Genomic DNA, 17,227 nt, shown 5'->3' on the forward strand with positions numbered 1-17,227 from the left:
TTCATCTGGCTATGGTAGTGTCATGATCTACAACAGGAAATGAACGCTTTGGGTGCTGCGCAGACAATTTACGTTTGATTGTCTTCGTAATGTGTATCGTAATTACAGGCACCAAACTGAGAAAAACATACAGCATGCTTCAGACATTCTTCGCAGAGTCTCTATTTCTGGTCGTTTCACAGGAGGGTGATGCTGCCGAGTAATGGAACTGGTTGAAATCGATCGAGGTACTGATTACAACTGTTTCGTATTTTCCATTCCCCAGCACACAACACAATACGTTGCACAGACTTTTCCCGATGAGTAAAAAGTATTTTCGCTCAGAAAATCACACATTATAAGTTAGTATCGTCAACACAACGGCAGAAAACAACGAAACAAATCCTGACAGCTGTATAAATAAACAAATATTGAGAGGGAAGCATTTTACAAGACGCTGGTAATACATTTCATGTTCTGTTTTAAACAAGAAACTGAATTATAGCCTTGTACAAAAAAACGTCTTCTAGTTACAGCTTGAAACTAATTATGAACTTCGACGTATGTGGTCTTACGTTTTAGAAAGCAATTTGTTGTTTCTCTGTTAACGATGCACGAATATTTATCATCTTACTTCACCTTCATCATCAAAATATTTTAGATACGCCAGTTCCAATTTGTAACATAGGAATGAAAGTCACTGTTGGAACTGCTATTTGCTCTTAATTTTTAGTAAGGAAAGAGGGCCGTTAAATTACTAGACAGACCGCACACCCAGACAGAGTATGCTTTGATCTTTTTGTGTTAACTATAATTGAAGGGTAGCTGCAAAACAAGCGTGTTAAATATTAACATATGTTGCGGTTTGTATCTTTTTTACACGGTATACTTACAGCTGTGTTCGTTCCATCATTAATTCCAGTGTCATGCTGTAATCGCGGTATTTTGTCCTCGTCCTCTGAATATGCGGGTAGCCCTCATTTCGTGGTTTAATCGCTAATGCAAGGGATTACAAGCTGTTCTCTACGAACCTGCAGCCTGTGGCCACACCGTGAAGGCATAAAATTGCTCAAATTATCTTTCTCGGGCGCCCTGGTTAAAGTCACATGGATAATTTGTTTTTAGCTGTTAGGCCAGAACAATTTAGTACTCGTAATTTGGAGGGTAACCGAGATAATTATCAACTGTAAACCGGCTGACTGCACATTGAAATATTGATTGCGAATTTTTGTATTTCGTGACTTTAATGCAGCAAATATACTACGTTGTGTTGAAGTCATCAACGGAGTTTTATAGTTCTTGCCAGTATTTTCATAACTCAGTGACAGACAATGTGCTTGATGAAATTATAATATAGGGATCAATGACACTAATTGACAACATTCGTCTATGGAATAAGGGATGGTTCAATCGTAACTGGACGTACCTGAATATGTGAAGTATCAGATCTACGTATTGGTGACGACTCTGCAATTCACACTTAGATGGCTGCAGAGAGTTCTTCGAACCACGTTCAAAGTGTTTCTCTACGGTTACACTCTCTAATAGGGCCTGAAAAAATGAGCCCTTAAAACTTTCTGTACCATCTCTGATTTCTCTTATTTTATTATGATGATGATTTCTCCCCATGTACACGATGGAGTAAATAAAACTGACACGGACGAGTGGATACGATTGGAAGTGGAGTTGTGGTGGCATTAAAGGAGAAGGGAAAGTCCTACCGTTACTTCTAACAGGATGGAGCCACCGCCCATACAGCCCACCGAAACTTGGATATCATTAACAAAATCTTCACGCCTAACAGACTGGTTAGCAGAAGTCAGTCTGAGTGGCCAATCAGGTTACCTGATCTGTCAGTGTGCGATCACTTTGTGTGGAGGCCCTTAAGTCTAAAGCCTCGTGCACACTGCCACTGGAAACACGTTTCTGTTGGAAACATTGTTTTCGGCGATGTTTCGCAAATGTTTCCAACTTTGTCTCTGGTCTCTGTTTCCATCCACACTGGTGGCAAACATTTCTCGTTGTGTGTTCACGCCGTCTGGAGTACCCCTTGTGTTACTGTGTTCGTATCGTCTGCTGCTGCGTTATGTCTGGCGTCGAAGAAACAATAATGATATGTGGTGCTGCATTATTAATACTAGAAGTTTCACACAAACAAAATGAAACGCTTCCTCGTCGTTGGTGGAGGAAAACATTGCATAGAATAAGTGGCGGGAATAACTCGCTACGTGAGCTGAGTATGGAAGACGGCTCTGGCTTCCGTAACTTCACTCGGATGGCATCTACCGATTTTGAATATCTAGCAAATATGATATCACCATTTGTTTCAAAAAAGGACTCGAATTTTAGGAAAGCGGTTTCAGTCAACCAAAGGCTTGCAATTACTCTTCGTTTTCTGGCAAGAGGAGATTCATTTCAGAGCCTTGCGGATTTATTTCACATTTCGAAGCAAGCAGTATCTCAAATAGTACCTAAAGTATGTGGAGATCTGGTGGAAGTACTGAAGGATTATGTAAAGGTAAGTAAATGAAAAACATCGTTAAATAAGCATCTTTTCGAGATGTTATTATTTGTCAATTACATTATATATCTCATCAAGCACAACTTCTTCAATTGTGTTATCACTGTCTTCATAACTCGTAAATGTGACAGGGGAATTATTACTTGATGATGATGATGATGATGATGATGATGATGATGATGATGGCCCTGCCACATTCATACCCATTGTTGACTGCTGACTTTCCAAATATGCTACATGCTGTTTCGTTAACACTCCATTAAGCAAAGCCATTGTTTTTGCTCTTTCTAACTCTGGCAGTCTCCGTAAAACTGATGCCACATACTATCCTTATGTACTACATTCATCGCTCTTGTTCTCTTCTTGTTTTTGCAACACTTTAGTTAATAATTGAGAAGCAGTCTTGTAGGATTGCTGCATATTTTTTTTCTCGCCCATCCTTCTAATTTTTCACGTTGGAGGACTGGAAGGTCTAGCCGCAATCTCTTCATCTTCATTTGTGCCCTCTGGCGCATGTACGAAAACCTGAAATCAAATTTCTTTCTTTCAGATACCTCCGACTGGAAACGACTGGCGTGAAACAGCATGTTTGTTCTCACAGATTCTTCAGTTCCCCCATCGTGTCGGAGCAATTGATGGGAACCATATCGCGCTACAATGCTTGTTCGAAGTAGAAGTGAATATTATAATTATAAAGGTTCATTCAGCATTGTGCTGCTTGCTATCTTCGATGCCAGCTACAACTTTTTGTACCCGGATATCGGCTGCCGAGGCAGAATATCAGATGGTGGTGTGTTGAAAAACGCGAGCATAAGTGACTTAATTAACAAAAAGAAACTTAACTTGCCACAAGCTGAATGCTTACCAAGTGGCTCAAAGGACCTATCATATGTTTTTGTAGCAGACGATGCTTTTCCCTTACAGGAAAACATTATGAAACCCTACCCGCGAAAACATGTTGAAGGTTCAAAAGAGAGAGTTTTTAATTACAGACTTTCTAACACCAGAATGGTTGTTGAGAACACTTTCGGCATTATGGCTTGTTACTACAACCGGAGAAGGCAAAAACTGTCACAACCGTATGTCTCCACAATTTTTAAGGCGAAATGCTGAGGTAAGGAAGCAGTACACGCCACATGGGAGCTTCGATTCCTACGATTTACAAACAGGTGGGATGATTCCAGGCACGTGGAGACAAGATGACACTGCATCAGTTTCCATTGCAGCACAGAATATGCCAAGGAAAGCTGTTGCCACGATAAACAAATTCGAGACGAGTTAGCTAACTATTTTTTAAGCCCATAAGGAAGTGTACCGTGGCAAAATAACTATGGGTGAATGTGACTATATACCATAAAATACAAAAAAAGACAAACAAGTATAATTTTCGTACCTCACTTTTCACAGTATCTGTTGTCGCCTTCGGCTCATGAACATCGTCCAAGAACTGCAGCAGCCGATAGCCGAACCAGCTGGAGTCATACGCAGTGTCTGCACCACTACCAGGTGGTCTGCTGGAAATAATTTTTCTTTTCTCACGCCTGTAAGCAACCACGAGCGATCGTATTTTTTTCTCCACACTTTCCTTGTCCGTGCCAAAATCTGCGGCAATTTTTGCAAGTGCATCGTGTTTTTTAATAGTGTTTTTATATTCCTTGCTCCGGACGTTCCATAAGCAATCCTCCCCCTGGTACATGGCAATTAAATCAACAATTTGCTGTCTTGACGACTCCATTATTTTAGAAAGCTTCGCGCGCGTTCGCGCTAGCGCCGTGCAGCGGTGACAGTTGGTAGCTAGCCTGAAACATTGCATCCTTTCATCTGTACCGACACTGCTACGAATACATGTTTTTGTGTTTCAAAACATGTTTCTTAATGGGGTCCACATCAAGCAGCCGGAAACATGTTTTGAAAACATGTTTCAGGTTCAGTGTGTACGCGGCTTAAAGTGTACCGCAACGACTCTGATACTCTTCAAAGACTGCAGCAGGACATTTCGGATGAGATCGCAGTAATTCCAGCAGTCCAGCTTAGATACGCCTTCAGAAACTTGCTGACCAGGGCCCAAAAGTGCCAAGAAATGAATGGTGGTGACTTTCTTTTTTTTTTTGTTATCAGCCTGCTGACTGGCTTGATGCGGCCCGCCACGAATTCCTTTCCTGTGCTAACCTCTTCATCTCAGAGTAGCACTTGCAACCTACGTCCTCAATTATTTGCTTGACGTATTCCAATCGCTGTCTTCCTCTACAGTTTTTGCCCTCTACAGCGCTCTCTAGTACCGTGGAAGTCATTCCCTCATGTCTTAGCAGATGTATTATCATCCTGTCCCTTCTCCTTATCAGTGTTTTCCACATATTCCTTTCCTCTCCGATTCTGCGTAGAACCTCCTCATTCCTTACCTTATCAGTCCACCTAATTTTCAACATTCGTCTATAGCACCACATCTCAAATGCTTCGATTCCCTTCTGTTCCGGTTTCCCCACTGTCCATGTTTCACTACCATACAATGCTGTACTCCAGACCTACATAGTCAGAAATTTCTTCCTCAAATTAAGGCCGGTATTTGATATTAGTAGACTTCTCTTGGCCAGAAATGCCTTTTTTGCCACAGCGAGTCTGCTTTTGATGTCCTCCTTGCTCCGTCCGTCATTGGTTATTTTACTGCCTAGGTAGCAGAATTCCTTAACTTCATTGACTTCGTGACCATCAATCCTGATGTTAAGTTTCTCGCTGTTCTCATTTCTACTAATTCTCATTACCTACGTCTTTCTCCGATTTACCCTCAAACCATACTGTGCACTCATTAGACTGTTCATTCCGTTCAGCATATCATTTAATTCTTCTTCACTTTCACTCAGGATAGCAATGTCATCAGCCAATCGTATCATTGATATCCTTTCACCTTGTATTTTAATTCCACTCCCGAACCTTCCTTTTATTTCCATCATTGTTTCCTCGATGTACTGATTGAAGAGTAGGGGCGAAAGGCTACAGCCTTGTCTTACACCCTTCTTAATACGAGCACTTCGTTCTTGATGGTCCACTCTTATTATTCCCTCTTTGTTGTTGTACATACTGTATATGACCCGTCTCTCCCTATAGCTTACCCCTACTTTTTTTACAATCTCGAACAGCTTGCACCATTTTATATTGTCGAACGCTTTTTCCAGGTCGACAAATCCTATGAAAGTGTCTTGATTTTTCTTTAGCCTTGCTTCCATTATTATCCGTAACGTCAGAATTGCCTCTCTCGTCCCTTTACTTTTCCTAAAGCCAAACTGATCGTCACCTAACGCATTCTCAATTTTTTTTCCATTGTTCTGTATATTATTCTTGAAAGCAGCTTCGATGCATGAGCTATTAAGCTGATTGTGCGATAATTCTCGCACTTGTCAGCTGTTGCTGTCTTCGGAATTGTGTGGATGATGCTTTTCCGAAAGTCATATGGTATATCGACAGACTCATATATCCTACACACCAACGTGAATAGTCGTTTTGTTGCCACATCCCCCAATGATTTTAGAAATTCTGATGGAATGTTATATATCCCTTCGGCTTTATTTGACCGTAAGTCCTCCAAAGCTTTTTTAGATTCGGATTCTATTACTGGATCCCCTATCTCTTCTAAATCGACTCCTGTTTCTTCTTCTATCACATCAGACAAATCTTCACCCTCATAGAGGCTTTCAATGTATTCTTTCCACCTATCTGCTCTCTCCTCTGCATTTAACAGTGGAATTCCTGTTACACTCTTAATGTTACCACCGTTGCTTTTAATGCCACCAAAGGTTGTTTTGACTTTCCTGTATACTGAGTCTGTCCTTCCGACAATCATATCTTTTTCGATGTCTTCACATTTTTCCTGCAGCCATTTCGTCTTAGCTTCCCTGCACTTCCTATTTATTTGATTCCTCAGCGACTTGTATTTCTGTATTCCTGATTTTCCCGGAACGTGTTTGTACTTCCACCTTTCATCAGTCAACTGAAGTATTCCTTCTGTTACCCATGGTTTCTTCGCAGCTACCTTCTTTGTACCTATGTTTTCCTTCCCAACTTCTGTGATGGCCCTTTTTAGAGATGTCCATTCCTCTTCAACTGTACTGCCTACTGCGCTATTCCTTATTGCTGTATCCATAGCGTTAGAGAACTTCAAACGTATCTCGTCATTCCTTAGTACTTCCGTATCCCACTTCTTTGCGTATTGATTCTTCCTGACTAATGTCTTGAACTTCAGCCTACTCTTCATCACTACTATATTGTGATCTGAGTCTACATTTGCTCCTGGGCACGCCTTACAATCCAGTATCTGGTTTCGGAATCTCTGTCTGACCATGATGTAATCTAATTGAAATCTTCCCGTATCTCCCGGCCTTTTCCACGTATACCTCCTCCTCTTGTGATTCTTGAACAGGGTATTCGCTATTATTAGCTGAAACTTGTTGCAGAACTCAATTAGTCTTTCTCCTCTTTCATTCCTTGTCCCAAGCCCATATTCATCTGTAAGCTTTCCTTCTACTCCCTCCCCTACAACTGCATTCCTGTCGCCCATGACTATTAGATTTTCGTCCCCCTTTACATACTGCATTACTCTTTCAATATCCTCATACACTTTCTCTATCTGTTCATATTCAGCTTGCGACGACGGCATGTATATCTGAACTATCGTTGTCGGTGTTGGTCTGCTGTCGATTCTGATTAGAACAACCCGGTCACTGAACTGTTCACAGTAACACACCCTCTGCCCTACCTTCCTATTCATAACGAATCCTACACCCGTTATACCATTTCCCGCTGCTGTTGATATTACCCGATACTCATCTGATTAGAAATTCTTGTGGCTTTCTACATGTACTATAATCAGGCTAGTGCTGTATTTCCTATCCTCTGGTGTGTTTCTTTGTGCCCTGAAGCTCTGGCTCACGGGGCTACTCTTATTTGCCCAATCTTGTACATTGGTGACAATAAAATTATTTTCACATTCAGAGGAGGAAGTTGGTGATTGAAAATTCGTGAAAAGACCTCGACACACTGAAACACCCTTTTGGTTTTATGAGTGGCACCCCAATTCGCTTGTCAGTTAAAATACATAACAGAAATAGTAATTATTTTCACATTCAGAGGAGGAAGTTGGTGATTGAAAATTCGTGAAAAGACCTCGACACACTGAAACACCCTTTTGGTTTTACGAGTGGCACCCCAATTCGCTTGTCAGTTAAAATACATAACAGAAATAGTTGCGTGAATCCTTGTGAGAACCTAACAATGCAACCATTACCAGTGAGCTTGTTGTCACAAACTTATATACTATCGGCTGCATGTAGGGTAGAAGCAATACCACTGCATACCAGTTGAAAATTCCTTCTCATCATAGCATTAAAATTGATAATTAGATTGGAAAAGGCTGTTTTTTTCTGTCTCCAGCCATGAACTTACTACGACATCCGCTTTACCCTGATGTTTATACTTTTCTCAGCTGCTACACACGTTTGAACAACAGTCACTGGAAACATGTCTTTGCTAAATGATGTTTACCTACTTTCTAATAACGTTTAGTTGCTTTCCATTGATGTTATTGACATAATATGTAAAACTAGCAGTAATGACAACTTGACTACCGGCCCACACTGCCGAGTGCTTTAAAGCACTATGGGTCTGAGCACCATTGGACTTAACATCTGAGCTCAGTAGTCCCCTAGAACTTAGATCTACTTAAACCTAACTAAACTAAGGACATCGTACACATCCATGCCCGAGGCAGGATTCGAACCTGCGACCGTAGCGGTCGCGCGGTTCCAGGCTGAAGCGCCTAAAACCGCTCGGCCACACGGCCGGCGAAGAAGAAGGAGAAGGAGCTTTAAGACTAGGCTAAAGTAGTCCGTTTAATACTGTGTATTGTTACGTTGGCGATGGCGTCGATCATTCGAGTTAACGGCAACTGAACATATCACAAGCATTGAGGAGCCATGACAGCTCAACGGCGCCTTGCTTAGAAACATGGTTCGAAGTACAGTGTAAGGCGCACAGCGTTTCTCGTTTATATGCGACTGAGGACAGCAGACCTCGAGAGCCACACAAGTACCATCTACCTCATGCATTGTACCGGAACAATTATTTACAACCTTTACATGATGATGTACTCCCTGGTTTTCTGACCTTACCTGCTCTCCAGTTGGCTTCTCTTTGCAGGTGATCTTTCATCAGTTCCAAATGTCAAAATGTCACCAAACAGTTTTACGGAGAACTGGTGCACAGTGCTAAGACTTTGACACTGTTGTTCAGTATCCGTTAGATTACGGAGACTAAATTACCAATCGCCTGACAGTGCCCAAGTGTATTGACAGCTCGTGTCTGGCTTGTTACATGTACGATTCTTACTAAGAAGTATGACGCAAGGTCTGAAGGTTCTGCAGTCTCTTACCAAGCCGAAGTATTAACGCGCCAAAGTATTAACTTTTCGTAGTGATGTGTTGGTAGATGAATGCTATTCGAGCAGAGGCGGGAAAAGGCAACGGATGTGCTCTCGAATTCAATGGAAGACAATAAAATATTTCTTAGTTCTTTCACGTTATCGAGCACCACGCAATATGTATCGTCCAGTTGAGTTTATCCCATATTGCGCCAGATTACAGATTCGCTATACTGCACTATTTGGCTCCAATTACTGTCTCCCAATAAACTAACATCATGATTCAGTTTTCGTGCAGATCATCATAGGGGAAACTAGCCAAATATAATACTATCTCCGCTTTTGAGTACCACTTGTGAAACGTCCCCTTTGAACAATTATACATGACTGTGCTTAAACTGACACACAATATTTTGTTAGCGCAACGCAATCTGACTTTCAAAATTCCCTACAAAAGAATGGCCCTGACTAACATTAAACTATACCTTTCACAAATCACTTACATCACAATAATCTTCGCTGCTCAAGCTACTGCAATACAGCGAGCGCCACTACTGCCAGCTAAATAAAAGATTCAAACTATGGAAGGCACTAACTACTGATAGGGATAGTTAGCAAATGAAAGATATTAATAGAGAACAAACAATGTATTTACCTTGATATCATCATATATAAATATAGCAGTTCATGACAAATTTCAAAACTCCGCCATCTCTCTCCCCACATCCACCACTGCTGGCGGCTCACCTCCAACTGCGCAACGCTACGCGCTGTTCACATCCAGCTGCCTTCTTCAAAAATAATCATTTCTTTGTATTCAAGGTCAAATTGTTAAGACTCGCGAACAAGTCTCGCACATCAGTTTCAACTTCTTCTTTTGAGTTGCTTAGGATCACACGTGAAGCGTGGTTGCAGTTTAAAGGACCTCTCAATGAGCGGAAATTAAGACATGCATGCTCCACAAACAATTTAGATTTGGTTCAAGCCTTACTTGACATGGGCGTCAACCCGAACTGTTACGATGATCAGCGCAGATCACCATTACATCTTGCTGCATGCCGCGGATACGCTGATGTTGTGAAACTACTACTAGACAAAGGAGCAAACCCTAATCAGAGAGATTCTCTTGGAAACACGCCTCTCCATCTGGCTGCATGCACAAACAATTTGAGTGTTGTCACACTCCTGCTGAAGGCTGGAACTGATGTTAGTTCATTGGACTTGTTTGGAAGAAATCCATTGCAGCTTGCTCAGGCAAAGCTGAAATTGCTACAAAGAGGAAGTGACAATGAAGATTCAAAATTTATTAAAGGCGAAGTGCAAAAGGTCATAGACATGATGATGGCATATCTGCAAAAGAAAGGCCAACAAATGGAAATGGAGCTTTTAACTGCATTCTCGTCCCGTGTGACCCTAAGCAACTCAAAAGAAGAAGTTGAAACTGATGTGCGAGACTTGTTGGCGAGTCTTAACAATTTGACCTTGGATACAAAGAAATGATTATTTTTGAAGAAGGCAGCTGGATGTGAACAGTGCGTAGCGTTGCGCAGTTGGAGGTGAGCCGCCAGCAGTGGTGGATGTGGGGAGAGAGATGGCGGAGTTTTGAAATTTGTCATGAACTGCTATATTTATATATGATGATATCAAGGTAAATACATTGTTTGTTCTCTATTAATATCTTTCATTTGCTAACTATCCCTATCAGTAGTTAGTGCCTTCCATAGTTTGAATCTTTTATTTAGCTGGCAGTAGTGGCGCTCGCTGTATTGCAGTAGCTTGAGCAGCGAAGATTTTTGTGAGGTAAGTGATTTGTGAAAGGTATAGTTTAATGTTAGTCAGGGCCATTCTTTTGTAGGGAATTTTGAAAGTCAGATTGCGTTGCGCTAACAAAATATTGTGTGTCAGTTTAAGCACAGTCATGTATAATTGTTCAAAGGGGACGTTTCACACTTGTTTGGTTTTCTGCCACGATGTCGATAATCTTCATTCATGCCTCACCGTTACTCCATACCGGATCTCGTTACTTGACACCTTCTAGGAATTCGCTGCACACGTGGATTTGGACGTTGGATACCAACCCGTCTGTGCCTGGGGACCGCTCTGAGAGCGCAAGCGCGGCCGTGGCGTTATTGCTCTTATTAGCGGCGGTCATATGGCGCGGCCTGTGCAGCGACTGTTTGCCGTCCAATTGGCTTCATCGCGGGTTGTGCGGTCTCCGCGGGCGCCGCAGGGACCACCACTCGCCGCGCCGCGTTGATGGGCGGTTCGCCGCAATATTTTGAGCAGCGAACCAGCCGGCAAGCTGACTGCTGACGTCAGCTGGCGACCCAGTACCCCGGCCCGGTCTCGCAGCTGTTACAAACTGTGTCCACTTCTTTGATCTTTCTGTTATAGCTTCCGTGTCACCGGTGGTAAACTGGGTCATTCACTGACTTCCATTATACAGGCCACTTGCACTGAAGCCCCAAAGAAATCGATTTACGCATGCGTATTCAAATATAGAGATGTTTCAACAGGCAGAATACGGCGCTGCGGTCTGCAACGCCTATATAAGAAAAGTGTCTGACGCAGCTATTACATCGGTCAGTCCTGCTACAATGACCGGCTATCAAGATTAAAGTGAGTTTGAAGGCGGTGTTATAGTCCGCGCACGAGCGATGGGGCACAGCATCTCCAAGGTACCGATGAAGTGGGCATTTTCCCATACGACCATTTCATGAGTGTACCGCATCAGGAACCTGGTAAAACATCAAACATCCGATATCACTGCTGCCGGAAAGAGATGCTGCCAGAACTGGACCAACGACGACTAAGAGAATCTTACAACGTGACAGAAGTGCAACCCTTTCTCAGATTGCTGTATATTTCAATGTTGGGCCGTGAAGAAACATTAGCGTGCGAAACATTCAACGAAACATCATCGATATGAGCTTTCGGAGCCTGAGGCCCACTCGTGTACCCTTGATGACTGCTCGACACAAAGCTTTACGCCTCGTCTGGGCCCGTCAACGCCGACATTGGACTGTTGATGACTGGAAACATGTTGCCTGGTCGGATGAGTCTCGTTTCAAATTGTATAGAGCGGATGGACATGTCCGGGTATGGAGACAACCTCATGAATCCATGGACTCTACATGTCAGCAGGGGACTGTTCAAGCTGGTGGAGGCTCTGTAATGGTGTGGGGCGTGTGCAGTTGGATTGATATGAGACCCCTGATACGTCTATATACGACTCTGACAGGTGACACATACGTAACCATCCTGTCTGATCAAGAGCATCCATGGATGTCCGTTGTGAATCCCGACGGAGTTGGGCAATTCCAGCAGAACAATACAACACCCCACACGTCCAGAATTGCTACAGAGTGGCTCCAGGAACACTCGTCTCAATTTAAACACTTCCGCTGGACACCAGATTTCCCAGGCATGAACGTTGTCGAGCATATCTGGGATGCCTTTGCAACGTGCTGTTGACAAGAAATTTCCACCCCCTCGTACTCTTACGGATTTATGGACAGCCCTGCAGGATTCATGGTGTCAATTCCCTCCAGGGCTACTTCCGACATTAGTCGAGTCCATGTCACGTCGTGTTGCGGCACTTCTACACGATATTAGGCAGCGGTACTTGTTTCTTTGGCTCTTCAGTGTATTTCTCGATGTTGTGCTTGACCCGAAAGAATAAGCTGAAAATCTAAACTTTAAAATACTGTAAGATTATGACAGTCAATGATACTCAAATATGAGGTTCATTATAATGCGAGGCAAAGTCATCTGTTCTCACCATTACCATACAATGTCTAATCAGGTCGATTGTTTTGAGTGGGTGGAAGAAACTGCGTCTAAAGCCCTGGCAGAATTTACGAAGTACTAGAATGAAAATCACCTGAAGCTGAATGCTACTAAAACTCAAACCTGCGTGTTATACCGCAGGAACAAACAAACAGCTGAACCCCACATATTCATCTGGAACGCAATTGCTCTTGAACACTGTCGGACTCCGAAATATGGGCCCTTGACCGCATACTTACATATAACAAACACTGCCTAAATATGAAACAAAGCGACTGCCAGAAACAACATAGTGCCGAAACTGACAGGTAGGAGGTTGGGAGCACACCCGTGCATTGTTGGAACTAATCCGCTAGCGCTTTTTACTCCAATGCTGGATTTGCCCAGATACAAGTCAATACATGTCAGAAACAGAGATGTGGAACTTAATGACACATGTCGCATTGTCACTAGTTGTTTAAGTCCTACACCAGTAAATGAACTCCACAGTATTTCTTTTCATAGCCCCTCTGGAAATTATATGCCTGATAGCTGATAGTTGCGAAAAAAGCAAGGCTGTGACTACGGAAGCCCATTCTTAATATGGCCATCAGCCAGCACATCCTCGACCGAAATCAACAAAGAGTTTCTTGGAAATTAGTGAAGCTCTTACATGAAAACCACAACAAACATGGATCTCAAAGAACCGGGGGAAATGTTGTAAGTGGGCTGTTTAGGTTTTCTTATTGGTAACGCCATGTAGCGCTCTGTGTGAGAATCACTGGCTGTGCTGTGTGCAGTCTGTGTCTAGTTTGCATTGTTGTCTGCCATTGTAGTGTTGGGCAGCGGCAGCTGGATGTGAACAGCGCGTAGCGTTGCGCAGTTGGAGGTGAGCCGCCAGCAGTGGTGGATGCGGGGAGAGAGATGGCGGAGTTTTGAAATTTGTCATGAACTGATATATATATTATGACTATTAAGGTAAATACATTGTTCGTTCTCTATTAAAATCTTTCATTTGCTAACTATGCCTATCAGTAGTTAGTGCCTTCCGTAGTTTGAATCATTTATTTAGCTGGCAGTAGTGGTGCTCGCTGTATTGCAGTAGTTCGAGTAACCAAGATTTTTGTGAGGTAAGTGATTTGTGAAACGTATAAGTTAATGTTAGTCAGGGCCATTCTTTTGTAGGGATTTTTGAAAGTCAGATTGCGTTGCGCTAAAAATATTGTATGTCAGTTTAAGGACAGTCATGTATCATTGTTCAAAAGGGGACGTTTCAATGTCAACACTTTGAGTAATGGATAGTTCCGCAGCAAGAGTTCCCTCCTGTACGTTGACCGAAGGGAACTACATGGAACGCTCTCAACAGAATAAGCTCTAGCACCATGAGGTGCAAGAGCAACCAGCAAGATTTTCAACACCATGGGCGGGAATATAGTCTAAAAATAATTATTGTTATTAATATAATAGAGATTCGAAAGTAAATAATGCTTGAGTTATTAACGTTTTTGTGTTTTTATGTTGTAGCTTGGGTACCCGTCGTTCTACACAAACAGCAGAGCGAGATCAGTGGTCGAGCCGTAAGGACCGTAAACTACAAAACCTCTGGTCCGTGTTCGATTCTTTTGCTTCACTTTTTCTTCGTTTGATGCTTTTTTCGGTGTATCTGATAATCAGAATACTTTCCTTTCCCTTTTTAAGTAAAACAGGTGGAAATGTGTTTAATAATCAAATAAATATATATGAGGTACTAACTGTTTTTTTTCATCATGGTACAATGTATAAAAATGCATCTAAAATGTATTATTGCGTAATCCTAGCCGACTGTCGATCAGTGGAGTGAAACTTATCATAGAAACAGGCAGAACATAAATATTTCTAGCACCATCCGTAACAAACGAACGAAATCTCACAGCTTTGACATGTTTTCTGGTACATTGTTCATGGAAAAAATATCTCATTTACTTTGATGTAAACAGATCTGTCAGATATTAGTTAGCATTCGTACCAAGCATATGAAAGCGTATCATGAAAGACAGGCGCGGACAACTGGATATGGAGCAACGCATAAATGATGACGAAGTAAGTCAAAATGCACGTCCTAATAAAAATCCTTGGATAACAAAGAAGATTGAGAACTAACATTCCTAAGATGTTCGGGCTCATATGCGGTTCCTCTTCGTCGAAATGTCTTGGCCCAAACTCGTCTAGGGGTTGAACCGCACGTGTCGCCATTACACGCCCTAAATTAGACACTTGTGATCCTTTTGTTAAATTGTCATCATGATGGCAAGTTTGCGAACTACAAAGTTAACATAACGTTTAATAACAGCAATAATAATATTGGGAACTAAATTAACTACCGAAAAATGATGTAGGCCACACAGTTGCGATTTGGTTGGAATAATGTTTGTTCGGAAAGCAAACTAATAGCGAAAGTTGTCGTATTTAGAGTTACTGTTGAACTCCAGCGCATATTCGCTTGACACAGTTCGATCATTCACAACATCATTGCGAATTACAAGTTCGATACTCTACCTCGATAACTATGCGGAAAGTTAAAAGTTCACACCAGGCGCGCGGCTGCTCACCGCTCAGAGACTAAATCCCGCAATAACACACAACGCGAAATTTTTAAGGTCGTCTCCCTTCCTAGCTACCTAAAGGCCGACTGTCCGCTTTCAGGTCTCAATCCAAACTGTACCCTTTGGTGTCTCCAGGCGAACTGTCTTCTTTCGCGTCTGCACCAGCAGTGTGTCTCTGCCCGTCCCCGGCCGCGTTTACCTAGCGCCGAATATCGTCGCTCAACTGACTAGTGTAGTTCCCTATCTTGAAGCCGTCCATCTGATAGGCTACAGCTTATTCTAGATTATTTTACATTTTAACATATTTACATAATCAAAGTTTGGCCACTTTTACGTTCTAAATAAAGTAACAATAATATCCATTACATAATAAACATTTCTTTCTTTTACATAAGCCAGCCGGAGTAGCCGTGCGGTTCTGGGCGCTACAGTCTGGAACCGAGCGTCCGCCACGGTCGCAAGTTCGAATCCTGCCTCGGGCATGGATGTGTGTAAAGTCCTTAGGTTAGTTAGGTTTAATTAGTTCTAAGTTTTAGGCGACTGATGACCTCAGAAGTTGAGTCGCATAGTGCTCAGAGCCATTTGAACCAGCCTTTTACATAAAACAGATACAATTTCGTTCTGGTCTTTGAATGTCAAGGCCAGCAGCGTTGCACCATTGTGCCTTATGATGAATAAATAAAGAACTAAAGTAACTATTAAGCATTAAGCTTTACAACAAATATTCTATTACCTAATGATTCAATAAGATGTCATGCTGTCAACGTTCAGTGTGTTTTGCGTGGAGGAAATGATGATCTGTTGCTTAACTGAAAATACTGATAGTTTAAATTTACTATATACTTTAAACAAAAAAATTTGCAGAGTTGATATTTACAACGTTTGTCATTTTAATGATGCGCTTCTGTATGAAATGTCGATCGTTAAGATCGACCATAGCATTCAGATTTTAGCATTCAGGCATTTGTTACAAAACTTGTTAATTTCACTTTAACAGTAAATCCTAAACTGTTATAGATATGATCAATATTCAAGTTTTGTTGGTATCACCATGAAAATTTATAGAGGATGGCAGATTAAAATTACTGTGGCTTCATTCCCTGCACTGCAACAGAATTAAATAGTTTTCATAAATGTTTCCCTTTATGGCCGATCTTAGGTCCACCATATTTAATACTGCTAAGTGTCCTTGGCCACAAAAGCCTTCTACTGGGTTTCCCTATTACGTAGGTTCTCGTCTGTCTCACTTGCACACTACAGCGCTTAGATCTTAATAGCCAATAGCCGCCTGTGAGTTTTTCCATCTCGTGAATCTTCGCCCTTTGTGGCATCCGGTCCTGGACAACAGGGATCGTTTCACAAATCCTGTAGGCTGACTCTTTCGGCCATATATTTAAATAAGAGATCATTGCTCGTTAACTCACAGGATGCTGAATATAATTCACGAAAGGGAAAAAGTTAATGCAGCAAATGAAACAGTCTGAAGGGAATACAGGTGTCTATCAAATAAGACTGACAGAAAATGAAAAATGACTGAGTTAAAAGACAAATAATACAAATACAACGCTGGAGAAATACTCAGAAGTACAGGAATGACAGATGCCGCCTATAGGAAGGTTAAGGATATTTTTGGGTAAAGGAGAAGTATTTGTATGAATGTCAGTACTTCAGATGGCAAGCCAGTACCCTACCCAAAAGCACACGACTGACGACACAGGCGACCCGCAAAATATGCCACATGTTACACCAACGTGTTGCAGAGCTCTCGTAACTACCCGTCGAAGCAGTATTGCACCAATAGGTGGTTCATGCCTTCGCCGCCACACAACCAGTCACTGGAGCGTGATTTACACTGTCCACTCACATTAATGTGACAACATGTCGTCTTTTGCAGCACAGGCCGCTGAGAGAGGGGCAGGATGAAATACAGTGAGGTTCTGAAAGGTACGTGCAGGGATGTGAGGCCATAGC

General features: G+C 42.1%; 1 protein-coding gene across 1 annotated transcript; it reads left to right on the forward strand.

Moving 5' to 3' along the window:
- The first annotated feature begins 3,606 nt into the window (after nucleotides 1-3,606).
- On the forward strand, nucleotides 3,607-10,406 carry LOC124594135 (ankyrin repeat domain-containing protein 54). The gene is made up of 2 exons (XM_047132492.1): nucleotides 3,607-3,614; nucleotides 9,797-10,406. The coding sequence occupies exons 1-2, from the start codon at nucleotides 3,607-3,609 to the stop codon at nucleotides 10,404-10,406; spliced, it is 618 nt and encodes a 205-aa protein (XP_046988448.1).
- Nucleotides 10,407-17,227: the final 6,821 nt, after the last annotated feature.

The sequence above is a fragment of the Schistocerca americana genome, chromosome 2, assembly GCF_021461395.2.
Source record: "Schistocerca americana isolate TAMUIC-IGC-003095 chromosome 2, iqSchAmer2.1, whole genome shotgun sequence".
NCBI lineage: Eukaryota > Metazoa > Arthropoda > Insecta > Orthoptera > Acrididae > Schistocerca > Schistocerca americana.